At 34.6% G+C, this 23,766-nt stretch overlaps 1 protein-coding gene across 1 annotated transcript; it reads left to right on the top strand.

Annotated features, from left to right (window-relative positions):
• Window positions 1-19,143: 19,143 nt before the first annotated feature.
• On the top strand, window positions 19,144-21,384 carry LOC117338007 (forkhead box C1-A-like). Its single transcript, XM_033899170.1, has one exon. It carries the CDS (start codon window positions 19,477-19,479, stop codon window positions 21,022-21,024), a length of 1,548 nt encoding a protein of 515 aa, XP_033755061.1. The 5' UTR covers window positions 19,144-19,476; the 3' UTR covers window positions 21,025-21,384.
• The last annotated feature ends 2,382 nt before the right edge of the window (window positions 21,385-23,766 follow it).

Below are 23,766 nucleotides of genomic sequence, written 5' to 3'. Positions count from 1 at the left end.
CCTCTAAAGGGTAAGTACTGGACATGAGGTTATGGATATGTTTGTTTGACATTTCTTGTGCCAAACAAATCCTCCGAACCTTCATTAGTAAATTACCTAATCATGTGCATGCTTGAGTTTGGGTTAGAATCTAATGTAGTACCGCTTCAACCTCACTGATTTTTATTTCACTGGATACTTTTATTCTGATATTCAATCAAGAATTATAACCGTATGAGGCATTACCACACTAGTATTACAGACTAGTCTGTTCGATTACCAGGGGAATACGAAATGTCATGTAGACAATTTATATCATTAAGCCAGGACTTTGGTTAATGTTAACTGGTAATGAACTCGGTTGACTAGGTCTTCTACCTCTGGTTGAATACCTACACAACCATATAGCCAATAATTGCATAGTCAAGGGTTTCTACCTGTCAAATACACTGTCAAATACACTACGTTCCGATTTTTTTTACCTACTGACCAATAAACTCCTTACGTTTTTTTTCGGTTAACAAATAATGTTAGGCTACCAAGAGCTCCCATGTATTAAGCCAAGTATTTTAGCTGTTGGCTAATAAATTTTGTAGCCAAGTCGTTCTACCTGTTGCGGTCAAGGTCAATTATAACAACTTAGCAGAAAGGTTTCTACCAGTTGGTTAATGAACTACATAGTCCAGGTGTTTAGCTGTTGTCTTTTAAACTATTTAGCCAGAGTGTTTTAACTGAGGGCTAATAAACTGTTTAGCCAGGTTTTTCTACCTGTTACCCAACAAACTACTTAGGAAGAGTTTCTTCACCTCTTGGCCACTAAACTACTTTCGTTATGGTGTCTCACCTGTTGACAGATAGAATGATTAGCCACAGATCTCGAACTATTTACCAATAAACAGACCTAAGCGTGTGTAGTCTAGAGATGGACGTTACTTGGGATTAGGACCAAAATCATAATTCCTGACGAAGGACTAAGGCTGTAAGCTCAGAACAGACTATCGGTATTTGATTATTTAGCTAGGGTTTATTTTCTTTGGTCCAATCAATCACTTGGTCAAGGTTTTCATCCTGTTGACTCAAAACTACTTATAACAAAAGATCCCTACCTCTGGGCCGATAAACTGAACTCAGAGGTTTCCACCAACACCCAGTAAACTAATGAGCCAAGACTTCGACCTGTCAACCGAAATCGAGTGTAGGAAGGATTTTAAAATTGTTTTCTAATAACTACAAACTAATGATTAATTTGGTAATGTTTATCTGTCAGGATCAATATCGTAAGATTATCAACCGAAAATCATTCCGTCAATATTAACTGATGTTCCAGTATTACTTGCGAACATTGGTACAATTTATTAGCAATATTTCATAAAGGTCATGTTTACTGTCTTGAGATGTCAGGGGGCTTGTTTTGGCTATAAAACCTTATTTATTTGATTATACTTATTAATACGTTTCTTGTAGGATATCAGAGTGTTCGTTAGTACGGGAACAGCTTCAGTATCGGATGGTGATAAAAAGGACCAAACGACGGACGGATAATTCTACTCCCCAATCACAGGTAAAGTATTAACTCAGGTAAGTGTTACAACATGGCTCTACCCAAACTGAAATCATGGTTGTTGTTATTAATTTATTTTGGTTTATCCCTGATCAGCATTGTACTTCATGTGACATATGTCTAATAATGTATTTCATTTGCTTTAAAATAATCAGTAGCAAGGGCATTTTGTACATAATACAAATAAGATAACTGAAAAACTTGTCAAGAAATATTTAATGCTGAGTGTGCCAATTCATAATATGAGTCAATATCCTTTTGATATGGTTCTCGTCCACTTAAAGGCCGAAAGGTCGTAATAGCGTACCCGTTAATGATCATATTAACTTTTGATATTGATTTTTTTTCTTTCTATTAACATTGTCTGATATACAGAGAAGTAAATACAATAAAGTACTACATTTTTGTTTCATAGATATCATAACATTTGAAGAAAACATATCTTCCTTTCCTGATAATAATTATTACGTATATAATGATAATTACGTATATAATGATAATTTTGGGGAATGACGTCGTGTTATCAGACACTACTGTTCAACTCGTCGTACCGGCCCATTAGTAGAAGATATACTTGATAATATCTGTATACACATTTTATCATTTAATATATACATGTCTGTTGCCACGTCAACCCTGCACGTGCGTTGTCCGTAGTGATATTGACATAGCTTGACGACAGACGGCGCTCCTGTGAGAGATTTGGTGAGTTACAGTCCAAGTAAATAAAGATTTGTAGGATTATCCTTCATGTATATACTAATAAATTGATATCGTTATGGTAATGATAAGATGTGTGTCAGTTGTATGTGTGCCCAACGAGCAGCAGATCATCTGTCCCGTCTGCCAAGCACCTGCAACATGGCCGCCCAGGGTATAAAGAGAACATATTTTTTACAACACTGAAGCTATTAAAAGTGTGATTTAGTATTATATATACAATATGTATCGATAATGCATTGATAGCTGGAAACAAACAATGTAAAATGTTCAAAAAGGAGACTGCAAAATAAAGTAGATACAAATTTAATTTTTTTTTGATAATCAATAATATAATTATATCAATGTCAATTGTAACAGTCACAGGACAGTATTTATAGAAATCATCCGAATGGATACAATATTGTAACAGTCACTGGACAGTATTTATAGAAATCATCCGAATGGATACAATATTGTAACAGTCACTGGACAGTATTTATAGAAATCATCCGCATGGATACAATATTGTAACAGTCACAGGACAGTATTTATAGAAATCATCCGAATGGATACAATATTTTAACAGTTACAGGACAGTATTTATAGAAATCATCCGAATGGATACAATATTGTAACAGTCACAGGACAGTATTTATAGAAATCATCCGAATGGATACAATATTGTAACAGTCACAGGACAGTATTTATAGAAATCATCCGAATGGATACAATATTGTAACAGTCACAGGACAGTATTTATAGAAATCATCCGAATGGATACAATATTGTAACAGTCCACTGGACAGTATTTATAGAAATCATCCGAATGGATACAATATTGTAACAGTCACAGGACAGTATTTATAGAAATCATCCGAATGGATACAATATTGTAACAGTCACAGGACAGTATTTATAGAAATCATCCGAATGGATACAATATTGTAACAGTCACAAGACAGTATTTATAGAAATCATCCGAATGGATACAATATTGATTACTAAGTTAATCTACAGTGTTGGATAATTAAAATATGTGTATTTTGTGTTAATAAAACAATGCAATGTTTGAGTAACCTTCAGTAGGTAATATGTAATGTATGTTTATATATTTGTTTAGTAACCTCCAGTAGGTAATATGTCATGTATGTTTATATATTTGTTTAGTAACGGTTAATCACAAGTAGCTATCACTCATTGTTTGAAAATATTTGTATATCAAATTATATCAAAGTATGTAAAAATAAACCATGCTATGAATAGTTCGTAAGTTATTACTTATTGTGATAATTGAAAAGTACATGTAATAGTTAAAGGGACATTCCCTTGTTCGGACATCAGAAACGTGCACAATTTCAATTGATAAAATCTATGCCCGAATGAGGACTATATGAGCATTTGTGCCTTCCAGAAAAATGACGTTTCGTATACAAATACCGCCTGTCTTTGCGGTAATTAGTGATACTTCGGTCGAATTGAGAATTTTTAGAATTTGATACTTTAAGCACTTAAGTTCCTCTTGAGAATAAAACTGCCGTATTAATGTGAAGACGATAACTTTTACAACTTGGGAAAATACACATTTCCAATTAAGTTTCATTTTGGCGACCTACACTTTATTCAAACGAAGGAATGTCCTTTTAATCTGGTGTTTATAATATAACGGATGATAATTCAGCTGTAAGGTTTTATAGTCCATAATAATTTATTGTGGTTAATATGTTGTGTGGATCACGTGATATATATGCCAATTATTTTTCCTAACTGTTTAATATTCGATTATTTTAGCCGTCTTTGACGAGGATAATTTCGGAAGACGAATGATCACGACATAAAAACAATTGAGCATTATTCACGTCGTGAAACTTACTTAAATTTACGTACGTAAAAGTTCTCTTAATGTAAAGTATTATCAACAAGCGCTTAAATGTTTTATATACATGTATGTATACAATTCGGCAAAAGTATGTATATACTTTTAATTGAAATAATTGAAATATGGCATAAGTATCTATAGATAATTTTATATGATCTATTATCGGCAAAGACGAAAATTACACGTCATATATCTACTCAATAATAGACTTAATACACTATGTACCAATGTATAATGCAGAACCAAAACGGTCTATAATATTTCATAAATACAGACTTGATAATAAATATATATTTACTCAGTAATAAAGATTATATACTTTAGATATTAACTGAATGATAAAGATTATATACACTAAATATTAACTCAATGATAAAGATTAGATACTTAAAATATTAACTCAATGATAAAGATTATATACTTTAAATATTAACTCAATGATAAAGATTATATACTTTAAATATTAACTCAATGATAAAGATTATATACTTTAAATATTAACTCAATGATAAAGATTATATACTTTAAATATTAACTCAATGGTAAAGATTATATACTTTAAATATTAACTCAATGATGAAGATTATATACTTTAAATATTAACTCAATGATAAAGATTTTATACTTTAAATATTAACTCAATGATAAATACTTAATGACCAATTTATGGAAATTGTTTTTTGTGTTATTTTGTAGTTGCGACCTGGTTGATACAATGTAAATATGATACTGATATACAGACACACATCGCTCGTCTGACGTCAGTGCGCTATGGATAATATTGTACACTCTATACAAGAGAGGACCTATTATCTAGTAACTAGCCCCGTAACTCGCATATCAAAACTAGAAGATCCGCAACTTAAAAATGTCTTTGATTACCAAGATCTTCAATTCAACCGGGACCAACTTCTGAGAATAGTCATTCTAAATTACACCATTGTCCACCCCTATGGGGCGTCAGTTTAAATCGAAATGTAAACAGACGCTTCCTTGTAGTGTTGTAACATCATCAGCTTGACTCTCGAGAGACAAATCGTGATAATCATCATCTCACATCCCGCGAGACAAATCGAGATAAAAACAAAATCGCTGGAAGTAGCGCGCGGTGAAACGAGTCGTGATGGATCCATGATGGGGCCTTTTGAAGCCAGTGTGGTAAAAGAAAAATAAAGGTTTCACACTCGAAGAAGTAGGAAACGACCTGACTCCCAAGAGACTGGTTAAGGCTGATCACGTGATAGGTTGTTAAGAAACGTATGCAGGTGGTGGCGAGTTGTTATACAGCCATAATTACTGTGATGTCGTGCCTAATTGAAATGTTTCTATCCTCCAGTCTTGGACAGTGGTCAGCAAAGCTCTTTGAACTGTATAAAACTGGTACTAGTGAAACTGTCCAATCGTTAGCGTCTCCTTTATCACTGATAAACAAAGTGAATAAACCACGTTATAAAATCATATAATTATATTATGTTGTTCAAACATTGTCTAGATTTTATAACGATAAGTTAATAGATAGATAAATCTAAATAATAATAATAAAAACAAAATTGTACGTTATTTATTTTCTTTCATTATTATTTTACTGAACTAAATTCGTTTTATTTTGAATATTGTAGATTCGATTTTCACTTGATTGTCTCTATTCACATTTATTTAGCCAGAAATGTACATGTATGAAAGAAGTATGCCAATTCATTTTATATATTATTTAATCAATTTTCTACATATTTAGGAAATACAACAATTTACAAAAACATCCTTTCTAAATCATATTTCTTTGTGTTTTCAACAATTATCCCTTTACAAAATTAAGCGTTGATATTTTTTTCGGTAAAATTAATGATAAAATAAACGTTTTTAGATTTACTACATATTCGGATGCACACTGTGAGTTGTCTTGGATCAAGGATAAACATGTCTATCTAGTCCCTCTTTATCTGGGGAATGAGCCAGAAAATCACTGCTCCATCTGAAATCGTAATAAAAAACGCCTAAAAGTGATAGACAAAACTACATTTTGTATGCTTCTCTGCATATTTGAACGACAAGAAAAGCTCGTGCAGTTTCAGCATTCATCATTCTTTGGTTAACACTGTTTTGACGTGTTTGTTGGGTATTAGACTATATACAACGGCGAAAATCTCTGGGAAGCGGCTTTTGCAAATCTGATAAATTGGCACCGGAGAGCGCTTTTATATACAAACCGCATCTGGAAAGAGTTCGGCGTTCAGGTCTTTGCAAGAATATGCGAGGATAAAGGTGTGAAACGTTCGACTGAGAAAATAGCATTAAAGAGGCCCTCCAGGGTCACTGGTATACTTACGTATGTTCGGGAGCACAAGTAAGTGGCTCAATAGCTGTCTACACAACATACATAAACCAAGGTTGTTGGAAAACTAAATTAAAGGGTTGATTCTCAACACAGAATTATTGTTTCAGAAAACAGCGAGTGTAGCGGGAGCACGGGGATCATCCACAAGACACTCCGACGGTGTTTATTTCACTCTTGGATATATTTATTTACTCAATAAAGGCGAGCAAACAACATCATTTTACACTATTTAAAATGTATATATTTAAGTAATAATGCTATGATATGTTGATGTAATGTAAATGGTGATCTATGGCGTTTTCGTTACTCTTTAGTGTTTAGAAATAAGAAGGAATCACTTGGAGGGTATATAAACTTCACTTGATATCGTAGTCAGGGCATTTCTTTTCCTTTTATCACCAAACTAAAGCAATTATATGCTTACTTTAGTTGGCGCACATATCCTGTGTAGGTTGCTGCTCCATTGAGTTTAACTCGTGTCCCCGCCTAGATCAACAAAATATAATCTGATCTCCCTAGCGCGTCAAACACGAAGCCTATAGGACAACCATATAACCGTGTGTTACACTTTTATTTTCTCTTTATTTACCGATGAAATAGGGTTATTATGGTTTTGTAAACACATTGACAAATTTGAAATTGACAGGAAATTCAAAAGAAGAATGATTGAATGAAAACAAGCCTTAAATGGTTTATGATCTACATGAAATGTTTTGTTTTTATAAGAATGGATACAGGTATTGAAAGCTGTGTTGTGTTACGGTGAATGTAGACTTTAGAAGATTGTTGTAAAAGGGGTGGGAATGCACTAGTCACTTTGATAGTACTAGGACAAGAAAGGAAGGAGGATTTACACCTCAGGAAAACTGAGTGGGTGGTTAGAAGATTGACGATTATACACATATGCTCTGTTTTCTTGTTTTAATTATATTAAAAAGATAAAATGCACAAATATTGATTTCTTATAGTTATTTTTTGGTACATATTTTCATTATGAAATATTGACAATAAACATTATACGAAACCAAATATATCTCATCGCAGGTTAAAAAGAAATAATAATAATTATATTTAAAAAAACAACAACAACAGATTAAAAAAACAAAGTTGTAAACGATCATTTTAAAAGCAAAATAGATAATTATAAAAGAATATATGACTATTTGTGTATTGAAATTCATTTCATTCAGAAGGAAAATTATATTTTTTGAATAACGAAAATAACGTTATCATACTTAAAGGAAAGATATCATGAATTACTGCTGAAAATAGCAATGCTAGCAATTAAATATTCAATTTTATTATTTATTAAAAAGAAAGAAAAAAACCCCAAAAAAATACCGACATCATAGCGAAGTAGTAATTCTAACTCGAAATCGAGTCAACGGGGACAAAACATGAACAAAAAACTAGATTTGCAGAGGCCAATGGACCAGGAGAAACTAACTTACTTACATTTACAATGCAAAAGAAACAACAAAAAGTTGGTTTTTTTTTAATGCAGAAAACAAACAGCAAAAACACAAAAACAAAAAAAAAACAAAAAAAAACAGCAAAAAAATAAAAATTTAAAAAAAAATTAAAATACCATAAAAAAACAAAAAAACAAAAAACAAAAAACAAAAGCAAACTACAAAAAAAAAAAAAAAAAAATACAACAAACAAACAAGAAAAGTGCTTTCTAGAACGCAATTTATTTGTTATTATTCTTAACTACAATATATTAACAGGATATTAGTGGACGTAGCCATGTCGCCTCTATATCCACGTTCATATAAAAATGGGCTAAACAATAAGTATATATATATATATATAACACGCTGTATGATCGTATTTTAACTCAAGATCATTCCAGATTTGATCCAACGTTTTCTCAAAGTCAAATACATTCGGAGATGAAGTAATATATGACCTGGCATGACATGGTTACTTTGTATAAGAGACGTGCCATCTTAAACAATTAATTACTGTATATGTCAATATTATTATATATACGATGTAGACAATCCCTTGATTTTGAATTTTAATACATGCAGATATTAGTATAAACTTTATTTCGTTTCATACAGACAATACAAAATACAACAAATATCGCTTCAGGACTTAACAGGTTATTGAAATAAAGCTGTAAAGCTTATACTTAACCACTTTCCTTCAATTGAAATTATCAATATTGAGATGGACAAGATCAGCAATAAAACAAAATGTTTGATTAAATATACAATCCTAAAATTTGCCGCAGATATTGATACCATAGTTGAAGAAATTAAATGAAGGAACAGAATGAAATATTATTTTGAGAGAAGTGTTTAACCATATACCGACACTAGCATTAATATACATGTTCTCCTTACCTGTATCTACCATAGGCGATCACATCTTCATATAGAAAACTATTTATTTCCGAAGATAGCCAAAGGGGTAAATAAACAGACCGGGGGCAGGAATGCCGACACGGCTGGCGATACAGGAGGCCGGGGTAAAAGGAACAAGTTGGCAGAGCGCGAAATCGCTACACACTGACATTTTGTGAAATGGCATCTACATGATTCGAGTGTCAATCAATTCAAGTATGAAATCTACAACACTCGGGTTTCATTCATACTTTTCTAAATACCGGTCCGGACTCGGTACGGACAGTACGGGACGCTCACTTTAATGATAAAACCATTTCTTTTCATAAACTCTTCATTTCGAATTTGTCGATTTGCTCGCCTTCCTCTGACAGCAATGTGATCCTGTCCCCTGTTGCTGTTATGAAATTATTTTCATTAAGTTCCCTACGGATTCTCTAGTGATTTCATTCATTAGATAATACCGCCTTTATTGGTCGCGACATGTAGACCGTTTAGGCCATCCTGGTAGGTATAGTATACACCTCTCACATTACCCGACACAACGACAGTCACTGCTATCTAGCTTTTTACAAATCAAAATGAAAACTACTCTCAAATATCACGTATTATCTCGCCCTGTAGACGGTTTACCAGGGTTAAACCCAGGAAATTACCATTGTATCATTTTCTTGACTTTTGGTCTTGACCTTTGCCGATGTATTTTCCAGGCTAGAATTCGGAACGTTATGTATTCGACGTCGTGTTTATCGTACAGCGCGCGATCTCATTTAAATATTTGGGGCATGACTATAAACAGGAAACAATAGATGCGTGTACCATTGCACAGTGGCAGAGGTTCGAACATTCCAGGTGAGGCTTTTGATTAATTCATAACGAATGATTTTTATAAAAGACATATGAAACTTAGCGAAAGGGAACACGTTATATTACATTGTTAACGTGATGCCACACACATTTCTATAGATGTCAGTCTTACGCGAGTTACCCTTTATTGTAATCAGAACGAACGATGAAAAGAGCTGCGAACTACCAAATAACATAATTAAGATTATACTTAAATGCTATGAATGAATGTAATACCATTCATTCAACTTAACAAAAAAATGCGCTGTTTTCTCTCAAAGGCTAGTTTTTTTGTTGTTTTTCTTTTCTTTTTTTTGTAATTGTTTGGAAATTAATTTCACGGAAATGAATGCAATAAAACATTACTGTACGAGTTACTTCATTAATTAGGAAGAGAATAAAACATATAAACACTTGTGGTCAGCGTATTGACAAAGCGCTTTGTACCAGTAAGTATGTCTGGCTAGGAAATGAATTAAGCATTGATGTCATTTTTTTTTTTAGTTTCATACCCCGATGAAACTAAAAAATAATTGACATCAACGCTTATAATTAATTTTTGAAAATGATTTTCTAATTTAAAACATGTTTTATGTACAATTTTACTGGTTTTAAATGGGATTCTTTTTCTCAAATCAATACGCAACGTCAATTGTCGTATTGTGACGTCACATTTTTCGCGCCATTATCGGAATATCTTTCAAAGAAGAATGAAAAGAATTTTTCGACCAATCACATTTGAGTATTTACTATGAAAACAAAGAAAAAATAATTATTACACAATGATTGTACAAATCACACACGCGAATAGTACCTTTAAATATTAATTAGTAATTGGTACATTTAAACCGAATGACGCATAAAAAAACTGCACCATAGTACCTATCAGTGATACTAGGGACACCATACAGATATTTTGTCTTTCTAGTACCTATCAGTGTTACTAGGGACACCATACAGATGTTTTGTCTTTCTAGTGTCAGTGATACTAGGGAAACCATACAGATATTTTGTCTTTCTAGTACTAGTCACCTTGTATATTGCCCCTAATTCGAGGTAATGTTCCGAAGGGTTGTACAAAAGACACATGACATTATTACCTTTCGATACAAATAAGAGCTTGGTACGATAGAGCAAAAAATTAATGCTTAATGTTGGTACTTAGGAGGCGGCTAAATGGCAAAATCTGGATGGGGATCTGCAATTGCCCAAAAATGTAATAATTTTCAAATTCAGATTTCAGGAAAATGCCAAAACTACATGTGAATATGATATTGTGAACAATATCAATATTCAAATGAATTAAAACGTACAGATTAAGGCAGAATTAATTTGTAGTATAATTATTTTGAAAAGCAACACGTTAATATAAAGAACTCGCAAAAAGACGTTTTTGACAGTATCGAGGATCTAGATGGCAAATATAATCTGCACTATATGACATAGTATTATATGACACATTAATTTCCCTCAAAATAGTAACAGGAGAATTCAAGGTTAGGGTCTGACAATCACTTTAGACGTCCCACACAGGTGAGTATGCCTACACAGCTGTATCAGTGCGAGCTGTCATTTCTGTCAGTGTTATAAGATACAGAGGGTGTCTATACACCCCGAATATCATTGTTATACATATATTAAACATATTTCTCGTTATGAGTCATATTAACAGACTCTATATCTGCCCGTGACATTTCAACAGAGGTAATTTCATGGTCACAGTTAGTGGTCAGTGTTGTTGATCTTCATTTCACTTCCGTTACCCTTTTTGCCACTCTTTTCAGTTTCTATGACGATCTTCATTTCACTTCCGTTACCCTTTTTGCCACTCTTTTCAGTTTCTATGACGATCTTCATTTCACTTCCGTTACTCTTTTTGCCACTCTTTCAGGTTCCCTTGGTGATTTTCATTCACTTCCGTTACCGTTTATGCCATCTTAAGTTTCCTGTGACGTTTTTCATTCCTTTTCCGTTACCCTGCATGCCACTCTTTAGATTCCTAGGAAAAGTGACACGGGTTGATAATAACTTGTCCCATATTCTCCTGAAATCAATATCCAAAAAACATGTTGATTAAGTAGCCCCCACCAATCACCTCTACATCCCATCCTCTTATAGACCTAGGACGAAACAGCTCTATACTTACATGTGTGTAAAATCCTGTCATCTTAACATGTTAATGATAAAGTTAGATGGTAAATAAAACAGTCTGAGAAGTAAATTCTTACCTTTTAAAGTGGATCTTGTAATTACTATCTGTATTTTTATCACCCTATTTTTATATTAAAGGCACGCTTGGCAAGTAGTCCTTAGATGAATAATACAATTATAACAACATTGGTATATTCTGGATACCAGAATGACTACAGTATGAAATAAAGATATTCTGTTACATAGGCATTGATATGTTGCAACAATGCCTTCTGATTTCCAGTAGCATTATTCTTTTTGTGACCGACAAATATCAAACCAATCAAACTAGTCAGACATGCTGTACTATTTTAATATCAGAGTGAAATTGATAGAAATATCAGGTATAGCCTAGATTATAATATATGTGTTTCATTCTCTTTTCCTTTACTTAGGAAATCTTGCATCATAAATAATAATCAAATAATTGTACATATGTTATGTAGTATCTATTTCCGTTTAAGTGTTGTGCTTGCATGAATAAGTTCCAAACATGAAATAAAACACTGTATAATGATGTAATAGGCTTGAGAGAGGGACTCACTAGTAACTACCTACATAAACACGACGTCGGATACGACAACAAACAACAAGTTGAACGATTTCTAAAATAAACCTATACAAATATTATGAAATCTTAATTTTGTTTGGAAAGAAATTAGATATGTCCAATTTTGTTCTTGCTTTCCACAGATTCGTTTTCGTTTCTGCTCCTCTGTGCCGCTTTAAGGATTTGTCTGGGTGGAAGCGTCCCCACTTAGAGTTGAGTGACATTATACCGAGAGATGTGAACTTAAAATGACGGAAAATCAATAAAGGTGATCAATTTGTGTTCTAGTCAATCGATACAGATGTAGGCACGTCTTTAGTCTATAACATTGCCGACCCGTATACGAGGCAATCACTTATATATCATAGACAATCCGTCGTGGATGTGGTGACGAATACAACTTCTTATCTAGCAGTATATAAATGTAGATCAAAGCATATCAAAATAAAAGCGCTATTGTATAAATATGTAGTAACACGTTAATTCACATTTAAAGGTTCCCCAATTGTCTTGTGTATGTTTGTTTTGTACATAATACCATGAAGGACAATAAAACAATGGTTTAATCTTAATACTGACAGAACACAGAGGCATCCCCTCGTTTAATACTGACAGAATACAGAGACACCCCTCTGTTTATTACTGACAGAATACAGAGATATCCCTCTGTTTAATACTGACAGAATACAGAGATATCACTCTGTTTATTACTGACATGATACAGAGACATGCCTCTGTTTATTACTGACAGAATACAGAGACATCCCTCTGTTTATTACTGACAGAATACAGAGACATCCCTCTGTTTAATACTGACAGAATACAGATACATCCCTCTGTTTAATACTGACAGAATACAGAGACATCCCTCTGTTTAATACTGACAGAATACAGAGATATCACTCTGTTTAATACTGACAGAATACAGAGACACCCCTCTGTTTAATACTGACAGAATAAAGAGACATCCCTCTGTTTATTACTGACAGAATACAGAGACACCCCTCTGTTTAATACTGACAGAATACAGAGACACCCCTCTGTTTAATACTGACAGAATACAGAGATATCCCTCTGTTTAATACTGACAGAATACAGAGATATCCCTCTGTTTAACACTGACAGAATACAGGGACACCCCTCTGTTTAATACTGACAGAATACAGAGAAATCCCTCTGTTTAATACTGACAGAATACAGAGACATCCCTCTGTTTAATACTGACAGAATACAGGGACATCCCTCTGTTTAATACTGACAGAGTACAGAAACATCTCTCTGTTTGTATACTTGTCCTGTAGCTATAAACTATGGACGAGTATATCAGGGACCAGTCCCATCAGTTTTCCTTAACATGAGGAAATTCCTTACTTTTCATAGTAAAGCATTACAGAAAATAACAATGAATGGATTTACGAGATTTCCAATCCTCTGAAACCACATATCATACGCGAGAAGTGGAATCATCTTAAAGAACTCCAAAGATCAACTTTGTACACTATTTTCTGAATAAGATATTGGTATGACTTGATATTTCAACTCAGTACAGTACTATCTCTCGTAGTAGACAAAAGAGACTCCTTCAATGAAATGTTCAAAGACCAGCTTTTCCAACAGACTATTGGCATACCATTGAATACCTGGTGTCGCTCTATTGGCCGACTTCATACGAGGCTGAACTTATCCAAAGGAGCTTATCGGAAAAGGTAACGAAGACATTGCTAAGTCATGGAATTTTCTCGAAGACTGCTCAGTCTGAACAGGTAAGAAGACTTTGTAAGCATGGAAAAGTAAAAAGACATTGCAAGTACGAAAGAACGAAGACATGTAGTCAGAATTGCTCTTAATTGACTTGTATTGACTTAAAGAAGATCTATTGACCATGAAATAGAAATTCAAATACGCGAATCTTTACTTTCATAGCAGATCTACCTAAATATATACTTACAATAATCCATTTTTTATTTTCCTTAATCTCCCTTATACAACATATATCCTTTTCTATAGCACTCCAGCTTTGTTTGGGCTATTGTCTTGTTGGCATTCACCGCAAACCAAACCTCGTTAATATAATAAACTATTGAGTCAACACTGATTATGTACAATATTGAGTCAACACTGATTAGTTACAATATTGAGTCAACACTGATTATGTACAATATTGAGTCAACACTGATTAGGTACAATATTGAGTCAACAGTGATTACGTACAATATTGAGTCAACACTGATTACGTACAATATTGAGTGAACACTGATTAAGTACAATATTGAGTCAACACTGATTAGGTACAATATTGAGTCAACACTGATTAGGTACAATATTGAGTCAACACTGATTAGGTACAATATTGAGTCAACACTGATTAGGTACAATATTGAGTCAACACTGATTAGGTACAATATTGAGTCAACGCTGATTAGGTACAATATTGAGTCAACACTGATTAGGTACAATATTGAGTCAACACTGATTAGGTACAATATTGAGTCAACACTGATTAGGTACAATATTGAGTCAACACTGATTAGGTACAATATTGAGTCAACACTGATTATGTACAATATTGAGTCAACACTGATTAGGTACAATATTGAGTCAACACTGAGTAGGTACAATATTGAGTCAACACTGAGTAGGTACAATATTGAGTCAACACTGAGTAGGTACAATATTGAGTCAACACTGATTAGGTACAATATTGAGTCAACACTGAGTAGGTACAATATTGAGTCAACACTGATTAGGTACAATCTATGCAAAAGAACCAAAGTCAAACTCAGTTATGTCGACAGGAACTACGGAGACACCAAAACAAAAGGGAAAGCCCAATACGAACTGACCACATATCAAAACGAAAAAAAAAAAAAAAAGGACTAGAATAGGAACGTCCCAAAATAGAACGAAACGGCAACAACAGGAACTTGGGCGATTCCAAAACCAAAGGGAAGACTAAAATAGGATATGAGAATGTCCCAAATTAAAAAGAAATGGCAACAACAGGAACTTGGGCGATTCCAAAAGCCAAAGGAAAGACTAAAATAGGATATGAGAATGTCCCTAAATAAAACGAAATGGTAACAACAGAAACGGGGGATACTCCAAAACAAAATGAAAGACTACAATAGGATATGAGAATGAACAGAAACGGGGGATACTCCAAAACAAAATGAAAGACTACAATAGGATATGAGAATGAACAGAAACGGGGGATACTCTAAAACAAAATGAAAGACTACAATAGGATATGAGAATGAACAGAAACGGGGGATACTCTAAAACAAAAGGAAAGCCTACAATAGGATCTGAGAGAATGTCCTAAAATGAAACGGAATGACGACAACAACAGGAACTAGGGAGATTCCAAAACGAAAGAAATGGCTACAATTAAGAGTGACAATATCGCGTTTTGGTCCACAGGGGCTTGGCACGATTTTCCAAATGATGGTCCATATATATATGTATTATAGTAAGTATATGGACCATCATTTGGAAAATCGTGCCAAGCCCCTGTATTTTGGTCGTAAAGATTATTGTAATATCAAGAAGATCAAATTCAGTGTATATTCGCAGTTCCTTTGCGATACCCACATATATAGTTACTGTGCTCTGTTTTGATATGTTGGTGTAGGAGAGGTAAGATAATTAAAGGAAATTAAAACATATTTTAATTCGTTATATCATTCTGTCACACAAGTAGTTTGCTTACTAAGATTATACTTTAGTAAATGTTTGAAAGTTAGATAAAGTGGTTGTTATTTCTTTCCTAACGACATTTTATATTATGCAATACATATCTGTTAGACAATATATTCACGATAATACATAATGATATATATATATAATTATCGAGTTTTGTCTTAAACAAAGCATTACAGAGTGCTATTAATCTACTCGTTCGATCTATACTTTATTCGTCAGACGGCATCTTACTTTCCAGAACAAGAATACTTTGCCATAGTGTATTCATCGTGTTTAGGAATCACTTTGGTTTACTTGAGAAGGATATAGACAGTTTATACAAGCATTACCAGCCTCTTTTATGTCTAGAAATCTGTACCTCATTCCGGATATAAACGGACGGATTCCGCTTTTCTTTTTCTCGTCCTATACCATCGATACGGTTGAAACCAAATCCACGTAATTGGTAAAATTCGGCGTTGTATAAATATTGTTTAAATAAGTTTGGATCTCACACGTGTGAAGTACCTATCCTGGTCAGCACCTGGACCACACTCCTTATGGACCAGCTGTGTCCGAAATAGGCTGACCTTTGGTTCTTTTATAACCTATATTTCTTCCCGATTAAAATTTTCTGCGAGTATCTGTTTAATTCAATTTTAACAAAAAACAAATATGTTGTTTCGTCAATGCTTACTCTACACTCGCAACAAAATGTGAATGCGTTATATTTTTGAGACAATTCATTTGTTACTTGTTCAAATAGTGTTGTTTTTTTTTTATTTTCTTTTTGCCAGAAAAGAAATAGCAATAATGCTTTTTAAAATACTTAAAAAAACCGTCTGACGGAAAAAAAATGAATACGTTTTATTTCTTAAGTGACAACTATGTTCGTGGGTAGGATTTAGTTTAGATCTTCACTTTAGCTACGTAATAATTTGTTGAAAGTTTGTTGTTAACCAAGTCATATGTCAAAAATGTGCTATTGACATTTGATCGAATTTGTTTTGTTTAAAAATTCATTCCCCTTTTTAGTATATTGTAATTCAAACTTCGGCGGGTAATCTTTGCATTCGTCTTATTTTAACATTCTTTTGGATTCTTTGGTATTCTAAATTTATCTCAATGCACGTGCACAACTTCGTCATGCGTTTCTCACTCTCCAAGAAACTTATCAGACGTCAGATTGGTGGGGGTCCCCAATCTCTAAGCCGCGTACAGTGTTCCCCGCCGAGTGAGATCCCGAACGGAGGCGAGGGTAACCCTACGCTAACGTATTCCACCTGTTGTCGGTAGACTCGGCAGGGGCGCATGCTACTGACCCACCATAACTAATTCTGTATTTTCGATTGTTCATGAAAAATGGCTCCCCTGCAGGGAGGAAAACGTCAATTTCTGGATTATTCATAAGGTTGTGAAATTTAGTGTGAAAATAGTGAATATTTGTACTTTTTCCTTAACCCTCTGCGTTTCTGTGATTGATGACCGCTACCATGTTATTCAAAAGTGATTATTGTCCGTGAACTGCTCTAAACTATTTCCGTTGTAATTATAGAAGAACTTTGTACAAAGGAAAAAGTACATTTCTCAAATTTATGATTAATGACCCAGACTCACATGGAAGTAATTCAAGAGTTTTGAAATAAGATGGATCCGGTTTTTACTGGTAGATATTTCACTTTAATCCGTTCTAGTATTACTTCTTGATTATGAAGTTGTCAACACGTTCAGCCGATGACTTTTCTTTGGGGTATAGGATTAAAATAAAGATCCCTTTTTCTCTAGATTGAAATGGTGTCATGTAGACCCGGCACGCACAATCATTTATTGTAAATGTACTTATCAACTTATCCATGCTGTGCGCTTTCAATTATTTTACCTCTTTTTAATTTATTATTATTTTGTTTTTTATTAAAATATTTTAAGCAAAAACATTTATAGAGCTATACTATAGCAATTCAATGCACATAATATTAATGGAGTAAGCAAGGACAAAATCTGACTTGTCACCGTAACTCTTGGTTGGAAGTTTTCGGATAGTAATATGATTTATTTTAAAGAAAAAAACTCCTTGTATTGTTAATGAAATTGTTATATAAAAACGAGGAGAATTTAGTTTAATTTAAGCTACCTTTTATACCTTCTTTTAACACAAATATATAATAGGACAAAACTACTCTATCAGCAAGTAATGACTTTATCAAATATACTAAAATAATTAAATATTGTAATCCCTCAGTCACGGACCCAGATATATAATTCCGCGCGTGAACAGGAATGTCAATGGAGAAAACGTCACATCCTAACAATAATAGTTAATTCTCAATAGTTTTCCGACAATATATAAACAAGTTTATTGTTCGGACTGTTATACCAGGCCGTTACTCGCTCGCTAACTTGTTGTTCGTCAATATTTATTCTGATACCAGAGTAGTATTTACAAATCTGTTTATTACCGTTATGTTATGTCAAAAACTCTGCCCAGCACTTATACACGTATTGAGCTTAATTTGAAAATATTTATAGAAAACAACTTGAGTATTTATAAAGTAAATAAATGGGTTTGTGTACAATCTGATGGAGGTCTGACAAGATTTGGAGGTGTCGGTGTTATAACAGTCAGGTTACTGTGATTCCCGATATGATATCTCATTGTTGACCTGTCCAACTGAAGTTTACCCAACTAGACAGTATGTTAAAGAGACAATTTTCTTGGGACAAAATTTGCTTGCAGGCATACGTGTTCATTTCATTAACTACTGAATGCGTGTCGATCTAACAACAATAGTATATATTTCTGAATGCAAACAGGGGGAAAACTATAATAGAAGCTTCACATCAACACACGTGATTCAAATGAAATTTACACAGTATTTAAATTTCCACTCGTCCCCTTTCTGCTGGCAGTGTTAGGCTGAATACATACTAATACCGGCGAGAGAAAGATCTCTGTTGAAATTGTCAATTACTCAAGCCGATGACGGGTTCTCCTCACACGGACAGGCCTAGGTATCCCGTCAGCCCCCGTGTGTGGCCAGGAGATTCGCAGATAAGATTGCAGCGCGTTCTGATTGGCCTGCTGAAAATTGTAGGCGGGGACTGGCTCCATATTTGTAGCTTATTAGTCACAACAAATCACTCGATAGTTAACGTTGTTGATCATAAGGCCATCGAGATCACGTCTATCTCAACTTGTAATAACAGACACTTGATCGCGGGGACGAGACCGGCGTGAAACACACACACGCAGCATAAACACATGCTTTGCGTGTGAGAAAACGACGGGCGAAATTTACGAGCTGAAATTGTTTTGGTGGAAAAGACATTTTATCACCTAAAAGTGGACTTTATTATACACAAGTGAACTTCTAAAATAATATTTATATTATTTGGAGAAGGGAGATGCAACCAGGGCCTCTTCAGCACCGCTACCATCATTCTTCCAATGTTCCGGGGATCGGAAACGGGACCGGGCTTAGTGTGGTGCCCGCTCTGTTCGGGGACCAGAACTACTACCGACACGGCGGATACACTTCCGTCACCATGGGCGGAATGGCCGCTATGTATGGAGCTGCTGAACAGTATCCCCACATGGGACGTTCCAATCCTTACAGTCCCTACGGACCACCACAGCAGGTCCACAAGGACATGGTCAAACCACCCTACAGCTATATCGCTCTTATCGCTATGTCTATCCAGAGCCAGCCGGATAAAAAGATCACCCTGAATGGAGTGTATCAGTTCATTATGGACAGGTTTCCGTTCTACAGGGAGAACAAACAGGGGTGGCAGAACAGTATACGTCATAACTTATCCCTGAACGAGTGTTTTATTAAGGTACCTAGGGACGACAAGAAGCCCGGGAAAGGGTCCTACTGGAGTCTGGACCCGGACAGTTATAATATGTTCGATAACGGAAGTTACCTCAGACGGAGGAGGCGGTTTAAAAAGAAAGCCACTCTCAAGGACAAAATCGAGCGTGATTCTGAAGATAACAAAGATATACGGAAGTGTCCCAATGACCACAAGTCTGACGGCGACAATGATATCCCCAGGAATGGGGAGTCTGTGACTTCGGAATATTCAGACAGTTCAAGTAGCCCCAATAAATACGATCTCAAGAAACCAACTAACGGCCTGGAGACTCCGCCAAACTCTCCTGGGACTCGGATGCTTCCTGTCACAGGGACTAAGCTAGAGCCCTTAGATCCTGTTAGTCCCGATTGCATGAACACTGGACACTCTCATCACAGTCCAAGCTCACTTCCAATACCTACAGACCCCATGGACCCTCCTTCCAGCAGCTTCTCCGTGGAGAACCTAATGACTAATACTCATACGAGCGGACCATGTGACATTTCTAACACGTGCAACTTTGCGCCTAGCAGACAGACACCCCTCATCAGTCCGTCCGTCCTACAATACACGAGTTCCCGGGTGTCGGACATCTACAGGAACGTTTCAACGTGCAACCAAAACATGTCGCCAACTCTGGGGTATTCTTACCCGACGAACGGCAGTGCTCAGTCTATCCTCGGACAGTCCTCTCTTGGAAATCCCGGGGTACATTCTCTTCAGATCGCCTCCCCCGGGGCAGATGATGGAAGTACCGGAAGTGCTAGTCCCCAGCCCGCGCCGGCCCACGCCCATGGAACGATTTCTCAAACCAATGGAATTAATTCCTCCATGTTTACTATGTCCCAGAATCAGACATACGGACGTACAAGCGCATGGTATATGTCCCCGCCCTCGGGGGACTTTTCTCCTCATAGTACGGACTTCTCCTCCCCTTCTCCATTCTCCGCAGTCCGGGATGTGTTTGACAGTCAGAGACTTTTAGGTGGACAGCCCGGGCCCCAGGGACAGGCCACGGCGAGCTGTCAGCTGGCAGCCTTTAGGACACCATATAAGTCCCCCACCTCCTACACGTGTGAATACAGTAAGTTTTGATCCAGAATTCTTACTCTAGTTCCTGGTGCAAAACAACTCGTAAATGTGGACTTTACTGAATATCTGAATATTGTGTTTTTTCTCTCGATAACTTTGAAAAGTGAAGAGAAAACGTGTTTCGCTGGCTGAGGAGTATTGGAGAAGTGGTTGAACAATTTGACTCCTAGGTCGTATAAAGTGGTTCTCAAAGATAGCGTTAAGGTATGGTGTGTGAATGACTATTTCTTAGAAACATTTATAAATAAATACTTGTATGTGAAAATATATCCGTTATGCTTATAGCCTATCTGAAGGTATTGTAGCACGAATATATGTATACATTTATTTTGTATGGAATATAAGATAAATTTTAAAACTATATTTTGAGGCATTTTGTTCTTTTTAATTTACATGTCCGTTAATTAATTATCGGTTCTACCTGGGGCCGGACACGGCATTGTTTTCATGATTACCATGAAGAGTGTTGGCTAGAGCAAAGGACCAAATTTTAACAATGCTTTATTTAGAATGATCTTATTGGTATTGATGGTACAATAGTACAATAGGAACAGATCGAAGCACGTGAGCGAACAGTTATTTTCATTACACGCCAAACGTCTGTGGTGTCAGATTTAATTGAGAGAAAACGTGAGCTTGACTCGAGGGAATTCTGCAGTGAAGTAGTAATGTAACATGTAAGTTACAAAACTAATCTAGTTTGGCATTTTGCTTTAAATCACAATCGCCTGCGTATTTAAAACAGCATTTTAATTTACAAGATGATGAAATACACTATAGTCAGCACGTGTTAAACAGTTGCTCGCGAGAAAAGGTAAAAATAACAAGGCTTTGTGTTATGGCAGGGTGATTTTATTCAGTTATTTTAACAATGACGTCAGTATAAAATAGTGTATGGTGACTTGTTGAAATGTTCATTGAAATGTATTACTCCAGTTCCTTCCAATACAGTTGGTTTCAAAGCTTCAAATTATCATTTGTAACATATTTAAATATTCTATTATTTAATGTACAACTTGAAATGATTTTATTTGCTCAACTCTATGACAAAAAAAATGAAAATACTGTTATATTTGGTGGGGTATGTTCTCTTAAAATCTATGGCAATAGAAATTCTGGATATAACGTACGTGTATACACACTGTGTTAGAGACACTATTTAAAATGACGATCAATACTGAATGGTCATAAATTGTATTTTTACTGAACAACTGGTAAATCAAAGTAGGTTGTTTATTTTATCGTCATGATATCCAAATGAAAATATGTGTATTTTGTGAAAACTTCAGTGACAACGATATCAGATGGCCCGTTTAAAAGAACTGCAGTCTTGAAATGCTTATTCTTAATATAATAAAATAAAAGACGCGTGCATTTTATTGTATTTTATTGCTTCAATGCATTCCACTTAAATTGTTTCAGTAAAACCGTTTTAAATACCAAATATAATAAAATCTGAAAAAGATGTCTGTAGTTTGATTGCGTCGTAGATATTAACCGTTTTATTTTCCTTTTTACATCTTGATTTGACGCTAAAAACTAAAAAGATTATATAAACTAGTAAATCTCAATATTTTTCTCCAAGTTAAAACAAAAATATATCAACGATTTATGAATACAATAATGTATACAAAATAACCAGAGTATTTTTCAGTGAAGATGTTTCAGGTAATATTATTTTTCTTTTTATTTATTTAATCACGAAAAAAAAGAAGAAAATGTACTGTTACTTGTATATTGTTTAATTTGATGAAAAATACGAGGAAATGTTTAAAGGAAAACTGATGAATCAAAATAATGCGCAAATTAATAACTGAATTCATATAATGTTGAAAAAAGATAATTCAATTTTAAAACCAATAATTTGAATTAAGAATGAGATTTCTCGTTCTCTGATGTATATCATTATGGACACACCGGTAGATCTATCCATACTCGTACAACCTGTCGTAAAGCGGATTTATCATAAATATTGGTTTTGGTTTTGTTGTGTTTGTATAGTAAACATTTATACAATAAACAAATGAATGTTTGCCTTTACATGTACTTCACACACACCAACAGATACCATTGTTGTCATATTACAATCAAGATAAACAACAATGACTTACATATTGGTTATACATTAAATACAGAATTATATTGGTCGTCATACTTAACCGATAACTCTGCGGCAAGGTGCTATAATGTATCGTCAATTGTAAACGACAAATATCAAATTAATGTTGCTGTGATTTCTTTTCATTTAAAATCACCGGTAGTATAAACAGTTTATCACCATCGTTTGTAAATCTCCTCGGAAATGAATAGCAATATTAAATTAATGATTATGCTCTTTTTTATTATCAACACTGCAATTTAAATAAATAATGGATCCTGTTTCTCTTAAAAGAATCTTTATTCATAGAAAATATTTACATCCGATGCTATCTGAATTGTTTAAACTGAATTACACCAGGCGACATCCGTGTGAATATATCCGTGGTATTCACGCCCGAGTGAATTAACATGCCACAGTACCCACAGACGGACCCCATAGACACGGTCAACTAACACACAGCCTCTCTAGGTTTGCTTCAAACAATATTTCACAACTGAAAAGGATTTTTGAGAAGACAAAACATTTAAAATATTATTAGCATAGTAAAAGGAAATGTGTTTGCCATTTAACATAGATGTATCTAACATGTTAGTACATATTGGATATCACAGAGTGTTTAACAAATATAATAGATTGTAATTTAG

This window comes from Pecten maximus, chromosome 11 (assembly GCF_902652985.1).
Source record: "Pecten maximus chromosome 11, xPecMax1.1, whole genome shotgun sequence".
NCBI lineage: Eukaryota > Metazoa > Mollusca > Bivalvia > Pectinida > Pectinidae > Pecten > Pecten maximus.
The sequence above is the reverse complement of the archived record's forward strand: the minus strand, read 5'-3'. Positions and strand labels throughout refer to the sequence as shown.

Excerpts from the sequence above, each read along its gene's own strand:
- LOC117338007 (XM_033899170.1), top strand. The coding sequence starts at position 19,477 with ATGCAACCAGGGCCTCTTCAGCACCGCTACCATCATTCTTCCAATGTT.